Source organism: Salmo salar, chromosome ssa22, assembly GCF_905237065.1.
Source record: "Salmo salar chromosome ssa22, Ssal_v3.1, whole genome shotgun sequence".
NCBI classification, from domain to species: Eukaryota; Metazoa; Chordata; class Actinopteri; order Salmoniformes; family Salmonidae; genus Salmo; species Salmo salar.
The window spans coordinates 30,776,269-30,800,000 of NC_059463.1; the positions used below are offsets into that span (position 1 = coordinate 30,776,269).

Genomic DNA, 23,732 nt, shown 5'->3' on the forward strand with positions numbered 1-23,732 from the left:
TCATACGAGGCTAGATGGTTTATCCGGGAAGCATGTTCATGTGTTTAGGGAAATAAACGGTGTTAGGCTATATAAGGCTACCGTCCTAACACAGATGAGCAATGAGCCAGATATCTCACCGGATGTATACATGTGAAGCATCCTGTTGGCGTTTCAACTCACTACCAAATATGATGAGAGGAAGCCCAGTGGCTGGCAGTGGGAGAAGATGGAGCGAGATGGATTTTGGCCAAGATTCTGCAAATGTTCTCATCGATGAAACATTTGATCTGCATATAGTTTTCTGTTTCCAAAACTAAAATTGGTTACAAACAGAGTGGTCTGCGTTTCGTATAATTACCATTTGCCAAAGTTTCAAAAAAATTACGATGTTTAAAAGGAGTGCAAGGGCGGGGTGAGTTACTGCACATGCGCACATCAGAGTAAGCGTTCCCTAACGAAAATATGCAAATAAGTTCTAAAACGCGCCAATAGGATCTCACTAGCTTGTGCTTGGCTCTGCCCACCTCCGTGCTTGTGCTGCAGACTATGATTAATTTGCTCCATTGGAAACGACAGGCTCTGGTCTATCTTGGGTTAGTTATAAAAATCTTTCGTCCTACCTTCAGTTATCACGGAAAATCGTATGAATACAAACAACAGTTGTACGGATTATTCTCGTTTTTACATCACAAGCATCTTCTTTTCAAATATCGGGGATATCTTATTCATGACGTTTGCGCTTTGTAGTTTGTAGACTGTCTGCTAATTTGTACATTCCGAGGAGGCTCTTCTTGACACTACATATAGAGCTTGACATTGTCAAAACAGAACGTTTCACTTGGAAGAGGTTGAGTTACATCAGTGGCACCAGTGTTAGTGTAGAAAATGTCTGACTCTATTATTTTAGCACTGATAGTGTTTCTCATCTTATGTTTGATTGTAACGGTGGTTGCAGCTGTTGTGTACTCTGGGCTGTTCACTGAGGTCAATATCAAGACAGGGTCGCCTTATATCAAAAACGTTACTATTGCCTACAAACTCCATAAAGGACCTTATAAAGACTGTGGTGCAGCCTTCACAGAGACTGTCAGTATTGGGCCAAAGCTCAATACCATCCGTGTGTCCTATGATGACTCCACAGAGGTAAGGCACCTGAAGAGAGAGAGAGAGAGAGGTGTGTGTGTGTGTGTGTGTGTGTGTGTGTGTGTGTGTGTGTGTGTGTGTGTGTGTGTGTGTGTGTGTGCGTGAGAGAGAATAACTTATATAAATAAACTGTCCTCACTTTCAGATGATTTCTCACTGGCCACTCTTTTCAAAGGGACATGCCTTGAATCCAGAGAGCTGAATGTGAATTCTGATTTGGGAGCATTAATAAAGTCAGCTGTACAATGCCACGTTGCACAGCTGATGATTTCCCCCTTATTGTGGTTCCAGTTTACTTTGGCATTAGCATACAACTGTCTCATAAATGTCAACGAGATGGGCAAATCCTCCCTCCCATGGGTCAGATGAGAACTGAACTTATGACACTAAATATAGTCTAGTCTAGTAAGTACACTCTGACTAGTATGAATGCAGTTCTGTTCATTTTCATTTATAGTGCTTGTGGGGAATTTCTTCTGACACAGTGGCTGTAAGAACAAAGTGTCTGAGGGTTGTTCCTAGGCCAGTGTCAGGCCTCCTTCTCGATGCCCCACTGTTTAGAAATTTTACACTGCAACAGTTCGTGGAGTATCATTGTTACATCCTTGTTAATCTTTTACTATACCTGTACTGTAATGCACCACCTGTAAAAATACAGCTGGGAACTGTATTTTAATGGATTCAGTCCTTACAAGAGCCTGGGTGTTTAGTCAACAAGCTGTGGCAGCCACACAACAGCTGCCTGTTAGATAGGATCTCAGTACACATCTAGGCTAACTGATGATAAGGGCTGAACACAGGCTGGGAGGTGAGTAGGATGGACTGGATACGCTCATGTGACCCAATGGTAATAGGAGCAGACAGGCTACAAGAGAAACAGGTTGAAGATTACATTTGTGATGTGAAATTCCTGCAAGACCAGGAGTGAAAGTAAGCCAGAACGGTAGGGCGTACCGGCAAAATAAATAGTTGGGGTACACCGTACTGGTAAAACATGAGCCTATCACAATAATTAAAACATACACTGAGTGTACATAACATTATGAATATGTAATGAAAAGAGCATGAACTGATCAGGTGAATCAAGGTAAAAGCTATGATCCCTTATTGATGTCTCTTGTCAAATCCACTTAAATTAGTGTAGATAAAGGGGAGGAGATGGATTTTGAGAAGCCTTGAGACAATTGAGACATGGATTGTCTATGTGTGCCAGTCAGAGGGTGAGTGGGCAAGACAAAAGATTTAAGTGCGTTTGAATAGGGTATGGTAGTAGGTGCCAGGCACACCGGTTTGAGTGTGTCAAGAACTGCAATGCTGCTAAGTCTTTCACATTCAACAGTTTCTCGTGTGTATCAAGAATGGTCCACCACCCAAAGGACATCCAGCCAACTTGACACAACTGTGGGAAGCATTGGAGTCAACATGGGCCAGCATCCCTGTGGAATGCTTTCGACACCTTGTAGAGTCCAGGCCCTGATGAAATGAGGTTGTTCTGAGGGCAAAAGGGAGGGGTGGAACTCAATATTAGGAAGGTGTTCTTAATGTTTTGTACACCTGGTGTATATTCCAAGAAAACTGTAGGCTATTACCCTATTTATCATTACCGCATGTCAGTCGGATGAAAAATGAGCAAATAGACTTATTACTTGTGGAATATGTTCCAAAATGTGGTGTGGTTCAATGATAACACTGACATTTTGTCGAGGCTAAGATGAGTGGTCGAGACAGTTGCCCGCAGACAGAAGTGTACGCATCAATTCAGGTTACAAGACATGTGTAGGCCTAATGAATAACAATCACCAAATTTCATTCAAAACACTTTTTGGTGATTGTTATTCATTAGGCCTACACATGTCTTGTAACCTGAATTGATGCGTACACTTCTGTCTGCGGGCAACTGTCTCGACCACTCATCTTAGCCTCGACAAAATGTCAGTGTTATCATTGAACCACACCACATTTTGGAACATATTCCACAAGTAATAAGTCTATTTGCTCATTTTTCATCCGACTGACATGTGGATGAAATTTGAGAGTGTAGTAGCCTAGTAGTTGGAATAGTAGACTAACTGAAGTCTGGACACTGACTCAGATTAGGGCTGGGCGGTATACTGTATTTTATGATATTCTGGTATTGATGCAGGGACCGGTTTGGGTTTTTACTCTACCTTCTATACCAGTATTTGAATATTTAGTTTGTTAAATGTGATATGCCATGTGTAATGTCAATTTTTATAGTTTACTTCGCTACTTGAGTCATCTCTCTCCGCTCTTTCTCTCTGTGCTACTTTCCACACAGACCTAGCCACGCCCCCTGTCACTCAAGGAGCGCATTTGAATGTTCCTCAACCACAGACACTTGCTTTCAGTCTGCATGGTCAATGCAGCACATGCAAAGTGAAAACAGCATTGTTATCAACATTGTTGCTTCTTAATATAAATCCACAAGCGTTCTATAATGACATGAGTAGTTTGTGTTTCTTACATCAGCAAACAGCAAGTTTGTCTTTTCTTAGCAAGTTGCCCTAAATCTTATGAGATGCTAATTGCTACCTAATAAATATACTAAGAGCAAACGTAGCTAGCTAATACAGCCTGATAATACCAGTGATGGTGTAGACCTAAATCAGCATGTTGTTTGTGCAACAGTATCTTCTAAATCAAAGAGGAATATGCAAAGCAAAAATATGTTAGCTACATGAAGTAGTTATGAGAAACCATGCAATGTAGCCAAAGCTTATAGGGTCCCCTAGGAAACACTTATCAACACTTTAGTTCCTACCCTGTCACAATAACTCCTCCCTGGAATTTTAATTTGTTTTCATCTCAAACAACACTGTATTCAAAGTGCCCACTATTATATTCTAACTATAGAATTAGAAAAGTCATTATATTTCCATGATTCCAACAGTTTTGCTCTAATTCGCAAGTCAAATCGCAATTGCAACATATGGTCAAAAACAAGTCCTTGATTATTTGCCCATATCGTGCAGCCCTACGTGGCAGTGTGGAAATTCTCAATTGAGCAGTGGTGTAAAAATACTTTCAAGTACTACTAAAGTAGTTTTAGTTTGGCATCTGTACTTTACTTTACTATTTTTATTTTTAATAACTTCACTACATTCCTAAAGAAAATACTTTACTTTTTACTCCATTCATTTTCCCTGATGCTCGTTACATTTTGAATTTTTATTTTATTTATTTCACCTTTATTTAACCAGGTAGGCTAGTTGAGAACAAGTTATCATTTGCAACTGTGACCTGGCCAAGATAAAGCATAGCAATTCGACACATACAACAACACAGAGTTACACATGGAATAAACAAAACATACAGTCAATAATACAGTAGAACAAAAGAAAACTAAAAGTGTATATACAGTGAGTGCAACTGAGGTAAGTTAAGGAAATAAATAGGCCATGGTGGCGAAGTAATTACAATACAGTAATTAAACACTGGAATGGTAGATGTGCAGAAGATGAATGTGCAAGTAGAGATACTGGGGTGCAAAGGAGCAAGATAAATAAATAAATAAATAAATAAATACAGTATGAGGTAGGTAGATAGATGGGCTATGTACAGGTGCAGTGATCTGTGAGTGAATGCTTAGCAGGACAGGAAAATGGTCAAATTCACACATTTGTCAAGAGAACATCCCTGGTCATCTACTGCCTCTGATCTGGAGGACTCACTAAACACAAATGCTTTGTCTGTAAATGATGTCTGAGTGTTGGAGTGTGCCCCTGGCTATCCGTAAATACAAAAAAAACCAAGAAAATGGTGCCATCTGGTTTGGTTAATATAAGGAATTTGAAATTGTTTGATACTTAAGTACATTTTATCAATTACATTTACTTTTGATACTTAAGTATATTTTAAACCAAATACTTTTAGACTTTTACTCAAGTAGTATTTTGCTGTGTGACTTTCACTTTTAATTTAGTAATTTTCTATTAACACATCTTTACTTTTACTCAAGGATGACAATTGGGTATTTTTTCCACCACTGCAATTGAGTGCAGGAAATGCAGAAATAATAAGTGCTGAAATTTGTTTTAGTTGAAGTTGAATTGAACAGTATTAAAAAAAAATCAGAGTGGAGAAAGACTCATTGAAATCACTTAGAATTTTTATTTTATTTTTTATTTCACCTTTATTTAACCAGGTAGGCAAGTTGAGAACAAGTTCTCATTTACAATTGCGACCTGGCCAAGATAAAGCAAAGCAGTTTGACAACATACAACAACACAGAGTTACACATGGAGTAAAACAAACATACAGTCAATAATACAGTAGAAAAGTCTATATACAATATGAGGTAAGGGAGGTAAAGGCAAAAAAGGCCATGGTGGCAAAGTAAATACAAAATAGCAAGTAAAACACTGGAATGGTAGATTTGTAGTAGAAGAAAGTGCGAAATAGAAATAATGGGGTGCAAAGGAGCAAAATAAATAAATAAATACAGTAGGGGAAGAGGTAGTTGTTTGGGCTAAATTATAGATGGGCTATGTACAGGTGCAGTGATCTGTGAGCTGCTCTGACAGCTGGTGCTTAAAGCTAGTGTGGGAGATAAGTGTTTCCAGTTTGAGATTTTTGTAGTTCGTTCCAGTCATTGGCAGCAGAGAACTGGAAGGAGGGATGGCCAAAGGAGGAATTGGCTTTGGGGGTGACCAGAGAGATATACCTGCTGGAGCACGTGCTACAGGTGGGTGCTGCTATGGTGACCAGTGAGCGGAGATAAGGGGGGACTTTACCTAGCAGGGTCTTATAGATGGCCTGGAGCCAGTGGGTTTGGCGACGATTATGAAGCGAGGGCCAGCCAACGAGAGCGTACAGGTCGCAGTGGTGGGTAGTATATGCGGCTTTGGTGACAAAACGGATGGCACTGTGATAGACTTCATCCAGTTTGTTGAGTAGGGTATTGGAGGCTATTTTGTAAATGACATTGCCGAAGTCGAGGATCGGTAGGATGGTCAGTTTTACGAGGGTGTGTTTGGCAGCATGAGTGAAGGATGCTTTGTTGCGAAATAGGAAGCCAATTCTAGATTTAATTTTGGATTGGAGATGTTAAATGTGAGTCTGGAAGGAGCGTTTACAGTCTAACCAGACACCTAGGTATTTGTAATTGTCCACATATTCTAAGTCAGAACCGTCCATAGTAGTGATGCGGGCAGGTGCAGGCAGCGATCGCTTGAAGAGCATGCATTTAGTTTTACTTGTATTTAGGAGCAGTTGGAGGGCATTGAAGCTCATCTGAAGGGTTGTTAACAGTGTCCAAAGAAGGGCCAGAAGTATACAGAATGGTGTCGTCTGCGTAGAGGTGGATCAGAGACTCACCAGCAGCAAGAGCGACATAATTGATGTATACAGAGAAAAGAGTTGGCCCAAGAATTGAACCCTGTGGCACCCCCATAGAGACTGCCAGAGGTCCGGACAACAGGCCCTCCGATTTGACACACTGAACTCTATCAGAGAAGTAGTTTGCTTTGGCCAGGTCAATGAATACGGCAGCACAGTATTGTTTCTTGTCGATGGCAGTTACGATATTGTTTAGGACCTTGAGCGTGGCTGAGGTGCACCCATCACCAGCTTTGAAACCAGATTGCATAGCGGAATGTACAGTTGAAGTCGGAAGTTTACATACACCTTAGCCAAACACATTTAAACTCAGTTTTTCACAATTCCTGACATTTAATCCTAGTAAAAATTCCCTGTTTGTTGTCAGTTAGGATCACCACTTTATTTTAAAAATGTGAAATGTCAGAATCATAGTAGAGAGAATGATTGATTTATTTCAGCTTTTATTTCTTTCATCACATTGCCAGTGGGTCAGAGGTTTACATACACTCAATTAGTATTTGGTTGCGTTGCCTTTAAATTGTTTAACTTGAGTCAAACATTTCAGGTAGCCTTCCTCAAACTTCCCACAATAAGTTGGGTGAATTTTAGCTATTGTTTGTACAGATGAATGTGGTAACATCAGGCATTAGGAAATTACTCCCAAGGATAAACCAGACTTGTGGAGGTCTACAATCTTCTTTTCTGAGGTCTTGGCTAGTTTTCTTTTGATTTCCCGATGAAATCAAGCAAAGAGGCACTGAGTTTGAAGTACATCCACAGGTACACCTCCAATTGACTCAAATGATGTCAATTAGTCTATCAGAAGCTTCTAAAGCCATGACATATTTTTATGGAATATTCCAGGCTGTTTAAAGGCACAGTCAACTTAGTGTATGTAAACTTCTGACCCACTGGAATTGTGATACAGTGAATTATATGTGAAATAATCTGTCTGTAAACAATTGTTGGAAAAATGACTTGTATCATGCACAAAGTAGATGTCCTAACCGACTTGCCAAAACTATAGTTTGTTAACAAGAAATTTGTGGATTGGTTGAAAAACAAGTTTTAATGACTCCAACCTAAGTGTATGTAAACGTCCGACTTCAACTGTTTGTGTTGACACCCTAGGATTTATCAGTACTCATAAAGGAAATGTAGAACCCTTAATTATTCAAAAACGAAAAATATCGTCATACCGTCCAATTTAAAAAAAAAATGACCTTGATATATTTTTGCAATATCTCCCAGCCCTACCTCACATTTTTATTTGATTTATTAGGATCCCGATTAGGGGACGCCAATGGCGACAGCTAGTCTTACTGGTGTCCGAAACATAGTGAATAATATATTCAAGACAAAATCATTTCCAATTTAAAAACATGAACATGGGGTGTGTGTGCATCTATCAGTCAGTACTTACACACAACAAGTAGGTCACATTGGGGAGAGGGGATGTGCCTTCAGGTGTTGCTTTATTAGCTTTTTTAAAACAAGGTTTGCTGTTCACTTGCCCTATGTAAGATGGAAGGGAGTTCCATGCACTCATGGCTCTGAATAATATTGTGCGTTTCGTTGAATTTGTTCTTGGGAACTGTGAAAAAACCCCATGGTGGCATGTCTGGTGGGGTAAGTCTGTGTGTGTCCGTGCTGTTTGTAAGTTGACTATGCAAACAATTTGGAATTTCCAACACATTCATGTTTCTTATAAAAACAAGAAGTGACGGTGTCAGTCTTTCCTCAACTCTCAGCCAAGAGAGACTGGCATGCGCAGTATTAATATTAGCCCACTCTGTTCTGGGCCAGCTGCAGCTTAACTAGGTCTTTCTTTGCAGCACTTGACCATATGACTGGACAATAAAACTTGAGCCCACAGGTCTTGCTTTGTGGAGAGTGGTGTCAAAAAAACAGAACATCTCTTTATTACAGATAGACCTCTCCCTATCTTTACCACCATTGAATCTATATGTTTTGACCATGACAGTTTAACACAAAGTAATTTAGTCTCCTCAACTTGTTCAACAGCCACAATATTATTTTTGGATGCAATGTTCAGACATTCACAGAAGTAGCTACAGCATAACACAATCATACAAACCGGAAAATGTAGGCTACATTTGTCATAGCGCTAACTGAGGAAAGATTGATGTAACACAAGCGGTCATAATTTTATAACTCTCGTCTGACAGAAACAACATTTTGAATTAGTTAATAGCAATTACTATTTATAATTAGTCACATAACAGGTGAGCTCACCAATGATCGAAATAATTGATAGAAAAAAACGCTTTCTAGAAATCGAAAATAATTCGACGATGGGTAGTTTGTGCCATGTTTGTTTTTTCACATCAACCAAATATGATAATAAGAGGAGATGATGAGTTTGGTCTGTTTATAGTATGCATGTTGAAGGGGGTGTGTCGTCTATGATCATTCACTTCCCTTTATTCACTTCCGGAAGTTTACCCGAAAGATGAGTGAACCATTCCTTTCCCTCCTTTTGTTATAACATCTTTGTTCTGAGAGATGTTTATGTGACACCCAGAATGCATTGTATAATGTCAACAAACATGGCGCCACACGTAGCTGGCAAATAGCTTAGCATTAGCTCATTATAATCAGTACAAACTTCAAAAAAGTATTTTACACACACCATAGGTGTCCATTACAATCTATGCTATAATCGGAATGCATTATTTGTCATCAGTACTTGAAAATGTGAATTAAACTAAGTACATTATGCTCTATACTTACTGTATGTGCCTACAGTAGAAATGATACACGTTATTGTCACGGGAATTTCCGAATCCCAACGATAATAATTAACAATCAATAAGCCTTGACTAATCCCCAAGGTTTGTAAGACACTGGGTTAATAATAATTAGGCAAGGACTCAGTTTTCTGCAAAAGGTCTGTTCAGTTTATTCAGAGAACGTTCTGAAGTATATTACACAAAGAAGTTAATTTTATGCTCCCTCCCCGCTTACGCACATACCTCCACACAAACCGTAGATATCCTACGCACACCCATACACACGAACAGTAGGTGAATAGAATCCTTCCCCGGACTTCTCACCACTGTTAATCACTATCTAGCGCTGCCTGTTCCTTTCCCCCGAGATTAGGGGGACCTTGAAGGCTACCCTGTTTCTTCCAAGCCTCTTCAGGTCGGGTCACACACACGTCTACAGTTCCCTTAGTCTAACTAACACACACACACACACACACATTTCCCTTCCTCCCGGGTCTTCTACTAGACCTTATGGGCCTTTCGTTCAGTACTTTAATTATTCATTACACATGCTACATAACTATTAATTACTAATCAGTATGATTAATTTACCTTTATTATATAATTCCCTTATCAGTTATACAGAAAATAAGGAACTTACTTTGATAGGAACGTACACATGTCCAAAGTTATTATTTGTAAGGAAAACAACAGGGAAGGCAATGCGAGCGCCAGCCAGAAAATGTATGTGAATTAATGAGAAGGCAGGAACCCACCTCAATTCAAACTGTTGATCGAAAATACAACTTGTTCGAAAATAATTTGAAATTGACAAGTTGAAACAGCTTATAGATAATTAGCAGGCAGCGCCATTTAACTGTCCTGTTGCGTAATAATCACATTTTGGAACAGTGAGTGCATTCTGACATCATGTGCATGAAACCGCTCACTCTGGGGCGACCGTTAGAGATACACTGCTCAAAAAAATAAAGGGAACACTTAAACAACACAATGTAACTCCAAGTCAATCACACTTCTGTGAAATCAAACTGTCCACTTAGGAAGCACCACTGATTGACAATACATTTCACATGCTGTTGTGCAAATGGAATAGACAACAGGTGGAAATTATAGGCAATTAGCAAGACACCCCCAATAAAGGAGTGGTGCTGCAGGTGGGGACCACAGACCACTTCTCAGTTCCTATGCTTTCTGGCTGATGTTTTGGTCACTTTTGAATGCTGGCGGTGCTTTCACTCTAGTGGTAGCATGAGACGGAGTCTACAACCCACACAAGTGGCTCAGGTAGTGCAGCTCATCCAGGATGGCACATCAATGCGAGCTGTGGCAAGAAGGTTTGCTGTGTCTGTCAGCGTAGTGTTCAGAGCATGGAGGCGCTACCAGGAGACAGGCCAGTACATCAGGAGACGTGGAGGAGGCCGTAGGAGGGCAACAACCCAGCAGCAGGACCGCTACCTCCGCGTTTGTGCAAGGAGGAGCAGGAGAAGCACTGCCAGAGCCCTGCAAAATGACCTCCAGCAGGCCACAAATGTGCATGTGTCTGCTCAAACAGTCAGAAACAGACTCCATGAGGGTGGTATGAGGGCCCGACGTCCACAGGTGGGGGTTGTGCTTACAGCCCAACACCGTGCAGGACGTTTGGCATTTGCCAGAGAACACCAAGATTGGGAAATTCGCCACTGGCGCCCTGTGCTCTTCACAGATGAAAGCAGGTTCACACTGAGCACGTGACAGTCTGGAGACGCCGTGGAGAACGTTCTGCTGCCTGCAACAACCTCCAGCATGACCGGTTTGGCGGTGGGTCAGTCATGGTGCGGAGTGGTATTTCTTTGGGGGGCCGCACAGACCTCCATGTGCTAGCCAGAGGTATCCTGACTGCCATTAGGTACCGAGATGAGATCCTCAGACCCCTTGTGAGACCATATGCTGGTGTGGTTGGCCCTGGGTTCCTCCTAATGCAAGACAATGCTAGACCTCATGTGGCTGGAGTGTGTCAGCAGTTCCTGCAAGAGGAAGGCATTGATGCTATGGACTGGCCCGCCCGTTCCCCAGACCTGAATCCAATTGAGCACATCTGGGACATCATGTCTCGCTCCATCCACCAACGCCACGTTGCACCACAGACTGTCCAGGAGTTGGCGGATGCTTTAGTCCAGGTCTGGGAGGAGATCCCTCAGGAGACCATCCGCCACCTCATCAGGAGCATGCCCAGGCGTTGTAGGGAGGTCATACAGGCACGTGGAGGCCACACACACTACTGAGCCTCATTTCGACTTGTTTTAAGGACATTACATCAAAGTTGGATCAGCCTGTAGTGTGATTTTCCACTTTAATTTTGTGTGACTCCAAATCCAGACCTCCATGGGTTGATAAATTGGATTTCCATTGATTATTTTTGTGTGATTTTGTTGTCAGCACATTGAACTATGTAAAGAAAAAAGTATTTAATAAGATTATTTCTTTCATTCAGATCTAGGATGTGTTGTTTAAGTGTTCCCTTTATTTTTTTGTGCAGTATATTTGGATCTCATGTATGAAAAGGTTAAGGGTTTAATGACTTCTTTAGTTGTGGTTGCTGATTTGTATATGGTTGAATCATCAGCATACATGGACACACATGATTTGTTTAATCCCAGTGGCAGGTAATTGGTGAAAAGAGAAGTGGGCCTAGAGAGCTGGCCTGTGTTACACCACACTTTACATGTTCAACATTAGAGAAGCTTCCATTAAAGAAAACCCTTTGAGTTCTATTAGATAGCACTGATTCTACGATATGGCAATCTGAGGTTGAAAAGCCATAACACCAGTTTTCTCAACAACAGGTTATGGTCAATAATATCAAAGGCTGCAATGAAATCTAAAAGTACAGCTCCCACAATCTTCGTATGATCAATTTCCTTCAACCAATCATAGAATGGACCTATCCCAAAATAAATAAATGTTCATTCTGAACAGAACCATCTTTTTTTTTTCGTTCCGTTACATAGGTCCGACCTGAAGTTGAGTTCTGAACCGGTTCGAACCCCAAAAAAGTGACGTTTTATATCGTTCCATTTTAAACCTAAGATTTGTATTTACATTTAGCTTAATATTAAATTACTTCACCAATCAGTGCGGATAGAGTATCTTGCTATGGAGCAGGCAAGCTACTGGACAGATGAGTGTAGGGTGCAAGATGCAACAGAAATTTTGTGGGGAGAGAGCGAGAGACGATGGAGGCTTTTCTTGAAGCACTGGTAATCTTGTTGTTATGACATGCATTATCTGAATTAGGCCCACAGAATTATACCAACTGAGGAGTGGCTTCTATGAAGGAACTTTTCATGTCTGAACTTCAAAAAGTTGGCTAGCTAGCTAACAAGCTAGCTAGCTAACAAGCTTCTGTGTGCAGAGTGGCACTTAATAAATCCAATTTGAAACAAGACCTATAGTACCTTTTTAATTAGCATTGAAAAAGTTAATCCAGTCTTTAATAAAAAAAATCTCTCTAATTTTTGAATCACGCTTGTAACGTCAGTAGGCTACAATAGACTGTGTTTCAGGGGGAGGGGCAGGTAGCCTACACACAGAAGCACTGGCAAAGATTTTCAGCTGGCAGGCAGGCAGACACTGGAATAAGTTTCTGAGTGACAGAGTGAGGGTATTTGTGGGACTAGAAAAAAATGCTCAGAACATTATTAACCGGTTCCCATGCTTTTAAAATAACGGTTCTGTTCCCAAACTGTATAGATCACTTTCATTCTGATTCTGTTCCTCAACATTTTTTGTTCATTTCTGGTATTCGGTTTTGTTCTCTGAACCGGTTTCAACCCCTGCTTCAGACAAATGCAATTTAGCTGGTACATATTTAAATGTTTATTGGATTGAAACTTTTACTTCTAATTACTACCACAAAGATGGCCTCCGGTCCACCTACCATCGAATATCAACTTAAATGATCATGTCTATTCTATGATCTATATTTCTATGATTTCAATAGGTTTCCTATGGAGGATTAAAACAGCAGATATTCCCATTCAAGTCAACCTTCTCTGATGTGTGACATCAAACTGTCTTTGTGGTAAAGAATGTAAGAGGGGCACTGCACCATCTTGTGGACTGGCTGCGCCACTATGTAATCATTGTCCAGGCACCACACTATAATAGAGTATTTTTGCTCTAGATTGCAGGAAATGGCAGTTACATGTTCAACAACGGGAGTCCAAAGGGGGGCACTTGGTCACGTCCCTGACCAAGGCTCTTCTCCCCCGATTGCTCAGTTTGGCCGGGCGTCCAGCTCTATGAAGAGACTTGGTACTTCCAAACTTCTTCCATTTAAGAATGATAGAGGCCACTGTGCATCTGCACACACACTGAAGCAAAGACTTTTGGAGGATGGCCTGGTGTCAAGAAGGGCAGCAAAGGAGGCACTTCTCTCCAGGAAAAACATCAGGGACAGACTGATATTCTGCAAAAGGTACAGGGATTGGACTGCTGAGGACTGGGGTAAAGTCATTTTCTCTGATGAATCCCCTTTCCGGAAAAAAGCTTGTCCGGAGAAGACAAGGTGAGTGCAACCATCAGTCCTGTGACATGCCAAAAGTAAAGCATCTTGAGACCATTCATGTGTTGGGTTGCTTCTCAGCCAAGGGAGTGGGCTCACTCAAAATTTTGCCTAAGAACACCTCCATGAATAAAGAATGGTACCAACACATCCTCCGAGAGCAACTTCTCCCAACCATCCAGGAACAGTTTGGTGACGAACAATGCTGGAAAAGGCATGATGGAGCACCTTGCCATAAGGCAAAAGTGGTAACTAAGTGGCTCGGGGAACAAAACATCAATATTTTGGGTCCATGGCCAGGAAACTCCCCAGACCTTAATCCCATTGAGAACTTGTGGTCAATCCTCAAGAGGCGGGTGGACAAACAAAAACCCACAAATTCTGACAAACTCCAAGCATTGATTATGCAAGAATGGGCTGCCATCAGTCAGGATGTGGCCCAGAAGTTAATTGACAGCATGCCAGGGTGGATTGCAGAGGTCTTGAAAAAGAAGGGTCAACACTGCAAATATTGACTCTTTGCATTAACTTCATGTAATTGTCAATAAAAGCCTTTGACACTTATGAAATGCTTGTAATTATACCTCAGTATTCCATAGTAACATCTGACAAAAATATCTGACACTGAAGCAGCAAACTTTGTGGAAATTAATATTTGTCATTCTCAAAACTTTTGGCCGAGACTGTACAACCCAGGTGTGCAAATCTCTTCGAGACTTACCCAGAAAGACTCACCTCTTCCAATGGTGACTCTAACATGTATTGACTCAGGGGTGTGAATACTTATGCCAGTTAGATATTTCTGTATTTCATTTTCAATAAATGTGTAACATTTTCTACAAACATGTTTTCACTTTGTCATTACGGGGTATTGTGTGTAGATGGGTGAGTTTTTTATTTTTATTTAATCCATGTTGATTTTAACATAATGTGGATTAAGTCAAGGGGTAAGGAATACTTTCTGAAGAAATTCTGTCAGTTATTCATTTAGGCAACTGGTGTGTAACACATTAACCTGTCGGTCTATTTCCTTGTCATTCTGTCTGTCTTTTTCTCTCGTTCTCTCTTTCTTTCTTTCTCTCCTGCTTGCGCTCTCTCCTGCTCTCTCTCACTCCTGCTCGCTCTCTCTCTCTCCTGCTCGCTCTCTCTCTCTCCTGCTCGCTCTCTCTCTCTCCTGCTCGCTCTCTCTCTCTCTCCTGCTCGCTCTCTCTCTCTCCTGCTCGCTCTCTCTCTCTCCTGCTCGCTTGCTCTCTCTCCTGCTCGCCTGCTCTCTCTCTCCTGCTCTCTCTCGCTCTCGCCTCTCTCCTCTCGCTCCTCGAAATAGAAGAATAACAACCAATAGATAACCGGAATAATAAGCCAATAGACCAGCAGATAGCGAATAATCGTGACTGGATATGGAAGATGAATAAGTATTAACGGATGTGGAATAATAATATGCCACGGAATAATGAATAATATAAGCCACGAATGTGGAATAATATTAAACGGCAGACGAATGTGTCATGACTTGAATGGCGGAAGATATGTGTGACTTGAATAATAGACCAATAGCCCGACGAATAGGACCAATAAGCCGGCGAATAGCGAATAAATGAAGATGTAGACAATAATGGCGATATAATATGTCATGAACCAACGATTCATACAGATAACATATAATAAACCGGCGGGCGAACAGATATGTAATGGGTGAACGTAATATGTGTAATAATGCATGATAATAATAATAATAATAATAATGATAATAATAATAAACTGACAGACAGGGCAGACCAGTAATAATAATAATAAGCGGCAGGGCAGATAATGAGTACAGGGCGAATATGTATGTAAGCGGCAGGAGGAGGAATGACCAATAACGCCATGGCCACAGCAATATATGTCGCCGTATCTTAATATGTAAAACAGGTAGGGAAGGATATGTATGGAAAGAGCAGGAGGAGCAGGAAGGGCGGAAAGACGGAATATATGGGCAAACAATATTCTTGGCACGAATATCCACAACAAAACTGAACAGGAATCGAGAATTTGAATATAATATCTCGTCTTATGAACCTGTCAAAGCCCATCTCTATAACAGAATATGTCATAGACAGACATATGTGAGATATCTTATCTTGCTACAGACAGATCATACATCTCTGTTTAGATATACAAACATGGACCCGGAGGAATGTATGTAAACAGGCCAGCATATATATTATGAATATAGAAGTGATCTTGGGCAGAATATCTGGCGAATCTTGACCATAGCAGATGATCACATAACCTTGGCGAATCTGCAGAAGAGAGGAGGAAGGAAGCCCATGTAAAGCGAGTCTGGGAGCGGAGGAAGTGAGGAAGATAGAGGGGGAATGGGTATAGCATTACCTCTGCCTTGGCAGGAAGGAATCATGAATGATGTCCATGGTGTACAGAGCAGAATATCGCGCTTAACGGGAGCTCAGCAGGAGCAAAATTCATGCGGCAGATAGTACAGCAGAGCGAATAATATGTGGCAGATATCTCTACCCCACCTGCCTACCATGCCAGCAGAACCTGTCTCTCTCATAGCAACAGCAGGCTCCTGCTCTCTTCTCTAAGAAACCCAGCAACAGAACCCTGTCTCTCCCTCTGCTAACAAGGCTCTCCCTGTCTCTCTCTCTCCTGTTAACAGACCACTCTCTACTCTCTCTGTGTAACATATCTCTCCTCTCTCTCATATAAACCATATATCTCTCTACCTGTAACAGACCTATCTCTATATCTCTCATGAAACTCATCTTATATCTCTTTAACAGTCTCATCTCCATCTCTCTCTATAGCAATCTTCTCTCTCTCTCTTCACTTAATAATCTCTCTCCATATATCTTAAGATATCTCCATATGGCGCTTAGAACTCTCTCTCTCCTCCTCCTCTATAACAGTCTCTCTCTCTCTCTTTCTTTACATGAAGAATATCTTTCTATCTCTACTCATGTGAAACTATATATCTGCATATATCTCTCTCTCATAGCAGGCTCTCTCTATCTCTCACATAACAGGGTGACCTCTCTATTCCATCTCTCTGCAAATATATATATCTTTTTGTAACAATCTCTCTCTCTCATACCATAGCAACAAACTATCTCTCTCTCTCTATATCTAACTCTCTCTCTCTCTCTCAAAACCATCTCTCTATCTCCTCTCTCTTTCATATGGCTCTTTGTCTCTCCTCTTCTCTCCATCTACTTAGCAAGAACCTTACCTATCTCTATCCTATATATCTTGTAAATATATATGTATATATTGTATCTTTCCACCCACATCATATATGTAGCAAAACCATGTCTATATATATATCTCTACCTTTATGCCTTGGCAAAATATATATATATATATCTGTAACCATATATATCTCTGCTCTCATGCCGTCTCTCTCTCTTCTCCCTTATGCAAACACTCTCTCTGCCTCTACCATGGCAAAATATACTATCTGCAAACACCAGCATCTCCCATATCCCTTCTCTCTCTCTCCTTGCACTCCATATCTTCTACCTGCCCTCTCTCTCTCTCTCTCATTCTCTCTCTCTCTCTCTCATGTCTCTTTCTCTCTCATCTCATGTAACTTAGAAATGTGCCTGTCTCATACCTCTCCATACATATATGCATATCTCTACAAAATAAGAATATATATCTCTCATATATAAATAAAGCAAATATATAGGCTATATAAACCATAGGCTCTCCTTAAACCACTCCAAACCTGCCGTCAAATATCATAATAATGGTTATATAAACTTGGGCAAACCAAACAAATATATATATGTTAATATCTCTCCTTATCTCTCATGCTCTCTCATAACTCTCTCTCTGTCTCTCTCCTTAGCATTAAACCCTCTCACTGTAATAAGCCTCTCTCTCCTTGTGACAAACTCTCTCCTCTAGCAGCAAACCTCATGTCTCTCCTCCTGCAACAGAAACCTCACCTGCTCATATCAGTCTCTCTCTCTGTAAGCCTGCTTGTCAGACCTCTCTCTCTCTCTCTCTCTCTCCTGCTCGCTCTCTCTCTCTCTCTCTCTCTCTCTCTCCTGCCGCTCTCTCTCTCTCTCTCTCTCTCTCTCTCTCTGCTCTCTCTCTCTCTCTCTCCTGCTGCTCTCTCTCTCTCTCTCTCTCTCTGCCGCTCTCTCTCTCTCTCTCTCTCCCTGCTGCTCTCTCTCTCTCTCTCCTCTCCTGCTCACTGCTCTCTCTCTCTCTCTCTCCTGCTCTCGCTCTCTCTCTCTCTCGCTCTCTCTCTCTCTCTCTCCTGCTCTCTCTCTCTCTCTCACTCATTACTCTCTCTCTCTCTCTCTCTCCTCTCTCTCTCTCTCTCTCTCCATAACAAATACCTCTCTCTCTATCTCTCTCTCTCTCTCTGCCCTCTCTCTCCCTTTCTTTCTCTCTCTCTCTCTCTCTCTCACTCTGGCAAATCTAAATCTCTCAAAACCACTCCGCTCTCTCCGGCTCCCTCTGCTCTCTCTAAGCTGCGCTCTCCTGCTCTCTGCAGCACGTTTCTCTCAGCTTTGACAAACAACTCAGCTCTCTCTCTCCTGCTCTCTCTGTCTAACTCTCCTGCTCTCTCATAACCTCTCTCATCTAACATGTAATATATATAAATGTTATATCATGGCAGACAGGTATATAAATAACAATATATATTCATGCGAGCAGATATGTGCATAATAAAGATAATAATATACTGTAAGCGAATGAATAATATGTGTGAATAATAATAATAATGCGGATATATGTATGGCATGCAATAATATTAATATACGAATAATATGCGTGACAAAAGATAATAACGTAATGGCGACGTTATTATGTAATGGCGAATAACGTAATAATAATATTAATGGCAGACCGTAATAATAATAATAATATGTGGCACGATATGTAATAATATGTATGCGTAACGAATATATGTATGTCATACGAATAATAATATATTTATGCATGGCGAATAATAATATGTAAATGATAATGTAATATAATGCGGCGAATATGAATATTAATATAGTGACAAGATAATAATGGCACACAATAACAATAACCAATAACAACGTAATATGTTAATAAGCGATAATATAATAATAATAACCAATACGTAACATGCCAATAATAGCGGCAAAGACCAATAATAATAATAATAAGCGGCGGGAGAAATGACATGTAATATGGCAATAGATAATAATATGTAAATGGCGGATATATGTGACAGGCAGCAATATGGAGAATGCTCGCCCGGCAGATAGATAATATCGCCAACGAATAACCAGACTAGCAGACTTGAATAGTAGATATAAGCGGCAGATAATAGAATATGTCGTAACGAATAACAGACCAATAATAATGACGGCAGACAATTAATAATGACAGATAACCGGAATAATATATTATTGACAGATAACGGAATAATAATAATGACTTGAATATGGAATAATCATTGACAGACAACGGAAGGAATAATAGCGGCTTGAATAGCGGAATAATGGCGAATAAACAGAATAATATGGCGATATTAATGACTGAACGGGAATGTCGCCCAACTTGAATAGAATAAATATACCGTAACGAATAGAATGATAATATATCATGTATATAGGTGAACAGATAATAATGGGTAGCGAATGCATAGCATATAATAAAATAATAATAATGTTAGAACAATAACAACAGACGTTGTAATATTAAGCGATAGCAAGGGCGAGACGAATATTAATAGTAATGGGCTGCGGGACATATATGTGTGCATGGCAGATAATAATAATAATAATGACGTGTATCGTAACGCTACAACTGTTATTAATGAAATGTGTGATGCAATATGTAATAAAAACGAACAAATATTATGAACAGCAGGATATTAGGTGTGTAAGGTGAGACAGATAACAACCATGTAAGACAACAGGACGGATATAAAGACAGACAGATAATAATAAGACGAATACTGAGATAATAATAAGACAGATATTAAGATTCAATAAGATAGATATAAGAGATGAATGGATAGTCTGATAAATAATGAGCAGACATCGAGAGATAAGACAGATAGCAGATGATAATAAGGACATAACGGGCAGACAATAGCGCAGATGGCAGATATGGCGAATAACAAAATACCTGTGACAGATAATACTTAATAATAGCGCTGAATAGCAGATATGAATAGCGTAACGAATAGCAGAACTTAAGTAACGAATAATAACAATATGTAGACCAATAATGACAGATATACATATAATAAACTGACAAGATAATAATATTGACAGATAATATGTTAATAACCATGACAGATAATAATATCTAATAATGGCACAGATAATAATATAAGCGCGAATGGCAATAGTAATAAGCGACAACGATGTGTAATAATAAACACGAACGAATAATAATGACAATATCGTGCGCCATATGCTAATAATGGCAGACCATCTTAATAACCAATACTTGGCGATATGTATATATGTATGACGAGATAATAATATATATGTCGTGACAATAATAATAATATGTCATACGAATAATATAGCAATGAATATTAATAATAATGCGTGACAGATATAATAATATGCGGATGTGTGTAATAATGGCAGATAATATGTATATGTGCGTGCAATATGTTAATAGCCCGGCAGATAGCATAATAATGTGACGTAATATGTATAAGTAAGCGGCGAATAATAATAATAATAGTGACGAGGAATAATATTAATAATATGCGGTAATAATAATATGTATATAAGCGGCGAATATGTAATAATAATATGTATATGCTAATAAATATGTGTATAATATGCATGACCGACAAATAATAATAATATATATAATGACAACAATAATATGTATATGGCAAATATGTAATAATATTAAGCTGAAATGAATAATAATAATAATAATAATAATAAGCCACGGCAGATAATAATAATAATAATGACAGATCATGTGTATATCAACTGACAAGACCAATAATAGATAATAATGTTGAATAATAGACCCATATGGCGGCGAATAATAATAATAATGTAATAAGCGGACCAATAATATATATATGTGACCGATATGTACCAATATATGTATGGCGGCAAAATATATGACAGATATGTATATGTCATGACGAATAATATATGTATGTGCGTGACGGAATATGTAATATGGCGACCAACCGTAACTGCTAATATATGTCACAGCCGGCAGACCAATAATATGTATGCGGCAGATATATGTATAATAGCGGCGGAAGGCTATATAATAACCAACCGTAAGCGGCAGACAGCGTAATAATAATAGGCGGGACCGTAACTAATAATGTATTAAGCGTATGTGGTGGGCAGATAATAATAATAATAATGTTGACCAATAACGGGCTGATGTGGCAGGCGAATATATATGCATGGCGATATGTATATGGCAATGCAAATAGCAGGGCGAACAGATAATATATATGTCAAGGCAGAACGAATAATAATAAACAATAATAAGGCAGATAATAATAATGTGAATAATAACGGGCAGACCAAATAAGATATGAATACTAATGGGGACAGATTGAACCCGAGACAATGGTACGAATAGCAGATAGCCGGCAGATAGCAGATAAGCGGCGAATGGCGAGATAATAAGCGGCGAATATGAGACAATGAAGGCGAATATGCGTGGCGAATAGGAATGGCGTACAATATACATGTAAGCAGTATATATGTCCATGGCAGATATGTAATATATATCGCCAATAGATATATATAAACGTAGATAATAATGTACGATAATAATAATGTCATACGATGTCCTGTATAAGCGAAGATAATAATAAGCAATATTAAGCGGGATAATATTAATATATCGCAGCGGCGAGATAATGTAATAATAATAAGTGGCGGATAATGTGTATAATAATAAACGATAATATGTACAATAATAGCGTGAATATAATAACCAACCAATGATGACGAGATAATATTAATATAATAATAAACGGCAGATAACCAATATGTATGTCGTGGCAGAATAATATGTAGATAATAATAATATGTCATGTGTGAATAATAATGCTTGACGGAATAATGTCATATATATATATGTAGCGCGGCAGATAATAATGTAATATGGCGGATTATGTGTATGTAATAAGCGGCAGATATATATGTATGTAATAAACAGTAGTGTGTAATATGTAATATGCTGATAACGTGTAATAATAATGGCTGAATAGCATAATAATAATAACCGTAATACTTGACAGATAATAATAATAATAATACAATATGTTAATGGCGGCAACCAATAATATGTATGCGTGGCAACTATGTATTATCCATGACGAATAATATATGTCGCCGGCAGATAATAATATGCATGGCGAATATGTATGCATGGCAAGTAATATGTATATGTATGTGTAGATAATAATAATAATATGAGATAATAATAATAATAGATGTAATATTAATAACAACACGCGAATATGTTGAATAATGATAATGTAATAATAATGGCAATATATATGTGTTGACGGAATAATAATAACGTAATAATAGCGGCGAATAATAATAATAACCAATAATAGCCGGCGGCTGTAACCAACCATGTAATAATAATAAGCTGGCGATAATATTAATAATAATAATAATAAGCGGCAATATTATCTCTCTCTCTCTCTCTCTCTCACTCTCTCTCTCTCTCTCTCTCCTGCTGCTCTCTCTCCTTCTCTTTCTCCTGCTCTCTCTCTCTCTCTCTCTCTCCCTGCTCGCTCTCTCTCTCTCTCTCCTGCTCTCTCTCCTTCTCTCTCTCCTGCTCTCTCTCTCTCCTCTCTACCCTGCTCTCTCTCTCTCTCCTGCTCCTCTCTCCTGCTCTCTCTCTCTCTCCTGCTCTCTCTCTCTCTCTCTCTCTCCTGCTCTCTGCATTCGCTCTCTCTCTCTCTCCTGGCTCTCTCCTGCTTTGTTCTCGCTCTCTCCTTAGCAAACATATTCCATGAAACAATGCCAGAATATGAAATAAATATAAATATATGAAAACGAATAAGCAATATGTAGACGGTTTAATATTGGGCTTGAGCAGATAGCAGATGGTGAATATTAATATATGTTATCAGTAATATCGTGGCAGATAATAATAATAATAACAAGCAGGCGAATATGTGTTAAACAACACAATTCAACCAGATATCTTCCGCGGCAGCTATTATCCATATTTATATATATATCATTAATATTATATATAATTAATTATTCCAGATTAATATTAATATCTAGATAATAATATGTAATATATAATATGTTAATATATAAAATTTATATATAATAAATGTTTCTTTTATTTGTAATATTCCTTTATTTAATCTATCGATATGTGGATAATAATGTGGATATCTTATAAGATAATTATAATAGCCCAAATATATTATTCATTATAATAATATCAATAATAATAAAATAATAAATATCGATTATATAATAAATATAAATATTCCCATAAAGTAATATTATAAACATTATATAATGTATTTTATGTAAATCCTAAAAATAATATAATATTAAATATAAAGACATTCGTAGTCTAATAATAAATAATATTAAACTATATATATTAGCAGTCAAATCTATAATATAATTAACGTTTTATGTTATGTGTGATAATATCCAATCCATATGATAATACCATATAATATATATATATATATATTATAATTATAATATATATATATTGTTATTATTCATATTATATATTGTTTAAGTGTAATAATAATATGTATGTATATAATATAATATATTATCAAGTGTATATTTATATTATCATATGTATGTAATAATAATAGTATCTATTATTTTATTATATATATTTATATATTTTATATTATAGTGTATATATATATTATATCAGTTATATATATTTTATATATATATATGTTATCAGTTAATATAATAATATATTATATTATCATATTATATTATGTATTAATAATATGTGTATCA

The 23,732-nt window shown here is 38.6% G+C and overlaps 1 protein-coding gene across 2 annotated transcripts in view; it reads left to right on the plus strand.

Annotated features, from left to right (window-relative positions):
- Positions 1 to 300: 300 nt before the first annotated feature.
- The window catches only part of LOC106583187 (testis-expressed protein 264 homolog), a 146,693-nt gene continuing 123,261 nt past the window's right edge, over positions 301 to 23,732 (plus strand). Inside the window, exon 1 of one of the 2 annotated variants that reach the window (XM_045705278.1) lies at positions 301 to 1,125. In XM_045705278.1, coding sequence (XP_045561234.1) covers positions 868 to 1,125 — 258 coding nt within the window. In that variant the 5' untranslated portion in view covers positions 301 to 867. The remainder of the gene's footprint in view (positions 1,126 to 23,732) is intronic. The other variant, XM_014167091.2, reaches the window with a different exon arrangement.